We start from the raw sequence: 2,372 nt of genomic DNA, 5'->3' as shown, positions 1-2,372 counted from the left end.
TACCCAAGTTTCGACGTATTGAGATTTCGCGATAATACATATTTATCAGTACATACGAATGTATTAGGTAGTCTACTTACCAACCAACAGCAGAAACATACGTTTTAATAAAGTACTATTGCTAATAAAAATAATCGATTTAATTAAAAACAAGTGCATTTTCGGAGTGTGGAAGACTGTGAACTACTGTTACCAGAAAAAGTAAAAACAACTGGCCTGAAGCTTACCCAAGGACAGAAGTTGAAACACTCAATTAGCAGATGTTGCTAGACAAATATGTTGTTGACATTTCAGGTGGAACTAATACTTTATTCTCACATTGGGAACTAACTTACATTTATAGAGCTATACAAAAGTATATGCTGGTGGCGTTTCTACACATAACAGTTAATTAACCTTTGTATGCCGCTTTGGAACCTAAGAGATGTGGTTGGCTAGTTGAAAAAATCTAGTGACAATAAAATAATGGATGTGATGCTCCACATATGAAGTACGATATCTACACATTCAAAAATCTGGAATATGTTACTTACGAAGCTTTGTCTGATCCTGTGCACCATACAACAGTAAACATCCACAAAAAACTGCACTGTTGGTATAATGAAACTAATTTATTTAGCCACAACGTATTTCGTGTAGTTATGATGAGTCAACTAAAAGACACCACTTGCAGTGAACAAACTATTTGTAATAAAGATGCGATTGACGCTACACAACAAAGGAGATAAATGTATGGGTTTTACAAAGTAAAATACAATGTGAAAATACGAGGTGAAATACGTGGATTTCAAGACTTAGTGAAAAAAAAACGTTTCGGAAAATCAGTCTCTGGCCCAAACTGTTTTTAAGTTTATTGTAGATTATGTACCCCATCAAATACAGATGCATTAAATTTGTTACTGTTTACTTATTACGCATTGTAGACCACTCCGTCCATCCTTTCAAATAATATTTCGCCCTGAACAAGTTACAAAAATATATACTTAGCAAACCTTTTAAACCCCAGACTGTGAGCTATTTCACAGGCACTTGCTGATGACACATCCGACAATCCATAAAATATTACGTTGCTGTCGCTCGTTTTCGGCTTAGATACACCGTATTTCTGAAAAAATTCGCTGTCACTGAGAATGAGTGATTTCTTCAAATCGGCAACTGAGAAGTCAAAATGTAAGCAAAATACTTACGAGGTATATTAACGGAACCCGGAATACTGCCAGTGGACTTCACATCGTCGCTACTTCTTACATCAAACAGTTGGACAGTTCCTTTGGAAATTTGCGAGCTTAACTCGTCGTACGTGATGATAAATTTTGGACGAGACTCATCTACATGAGTTTTTATTGTGCCTTCAGAACCAATAGCCTCGGCTTTTTGAGAAAGATTTCTAGCAACCAAAACTCTATTATACAAAACTTTGTGAGAACACAAAGTGTGGTTTTTGGGACTTCGACATATGAGCGAAAACACACGGTTAAAAGTAAAAGCTGGACATGAAGTAAGACGGACTAATGACATTATTGTGAAAAACGAGATATTGGCAAGGACGGATGAACAAGTCAAATCTGCCTCCACGACCTTGTGCTTTTGTACAAGGCTGATATTAATCACTTAGTCTTCAGTAATAAGGTCAGTAGATTGATGAACCTGTGTTAATCCTGACAGATTGCCTACCGGTGAAGATCCGCCTTCTCTTTGAAAATGTTCACTGATGGTGCTGATACCACTTGTTCGGGTAATGAGTTCCAGTCATTGACCAATCGATTAGAAAAACGGGACCCCACCTTTAGTTTATTAGATCGCTGTTTGTGAACCTTCTTGCTATGACCTCGGAGATTATTAGTGCTGGAGGGAGCAAAAGACAAGACATATTAACACCGAAATCATAATTAAAGATACGAAATGCCAGTATAAAGTCACCTCGTGTCCAACGGTAAGACAAGGGGAAAAGGTTTAGACGTTTCAAACGTTCATTGTAAGGGAGTTTAGAAAGACCCTTCACTAATTTTGTCCATACACGCTGGACACGCTCTAGTGATTTAGTATCCTTTATCAGACATGGGCTAGCTGCTTGGATACAGTACTCTAAGTGTGGCCTTACATAGGTGGGATATAAAATTCGAAACATCTCGCCAAAGTATTTAAATGCTCGGCGTAGTGACCATAGCGCACGAAAACCTTTGGAAGCAGTCGCGTTGTAGTGCGTAGTAGTTTTCAAGTCGTGACTTATAGTTACTCTTAAGTTGTAGAACATCAACGTTGATGGTCTATGTCGAAATGATTGGGGGATTACTAGAGTTAGACGAGAATGGTGACGAACCAACTAACTCTGAAGTCACACCTCGCGACCAGCACCTTACGTGGATTGCCCC

General features: G+C 38.2%; 1 protein-coding gene across 1 annotated transcript; it reads right to left on the bottom strand.

The window, feature by feature from the left end:
* Window positions 1–594: 594 nt before the first annotated feature.
* Smp_006560 (hypothetical protein) lies at window positions 595–1,541 on the bottom strand. The gene is made up of 3 exons (XM_018793774.1): window positions 1,188–1,541; window positions 993–1,155; window positions 595–958 (listed from the first exon to the last, which is right to left on the bottom strand). The coding sequence occupies exons 1-3, from the start codon at window positions 1,516–1,518 to the stop codon at window positions 904–906; spliced, it is 549 nt and encodes a 182-aa protein (XP_018648253.1). The 5' UTR covers window positions 1,519–1,541; the 3' UTR covers window positions 595–903.
* Window positions 1,542–2,372: the final 831 nt, after the last annotated feature.

Source organism: Schistosoma mansoni, chromosome 1 (genome assembly GCF_000237925.1).
Source record: "Schistosoma mansoni strain Puerto Rico chromosome 1, complete genome".
Classification (NCBI taxonomy): domain Eukaryota; kingdom Metazoa; phylum Platyhelminthes; class Trematoda; order Strigeidida; family Schistosomatidae; genus Schistosoma; species Schistosoma mansoni.
Note: the sequence above shows the minus strand (reverse complement) of the source record. Positions and strands in the feature narration are given on the sequence as shown.

Excerpts from the sequence above, each read along its gene's own strand:
- Smp_006560 (XM_018793774.1), bottom strand. The coding sequence starts at position 1,518 with ATGTCATTAGTCCGTCTTACTTCATGTCCAGCTTTTACTTTTAACCGT. Across the intron at positions 1,156-1,187 it reads GGGTTCCGTTAATATACCTC|TTGCCGATTTGAAGAAATCA; the intron begins GTAAGTATTTTG and ends TTGACTTCTCAG. Across the intron at positions 959-992 it reads CACAGTCTGGGGTTTAAAAG|GGCGAAATATTATTTGAAAG; the intron begins GTTTGCTAAGTA and ends TAACTTGTTCAG.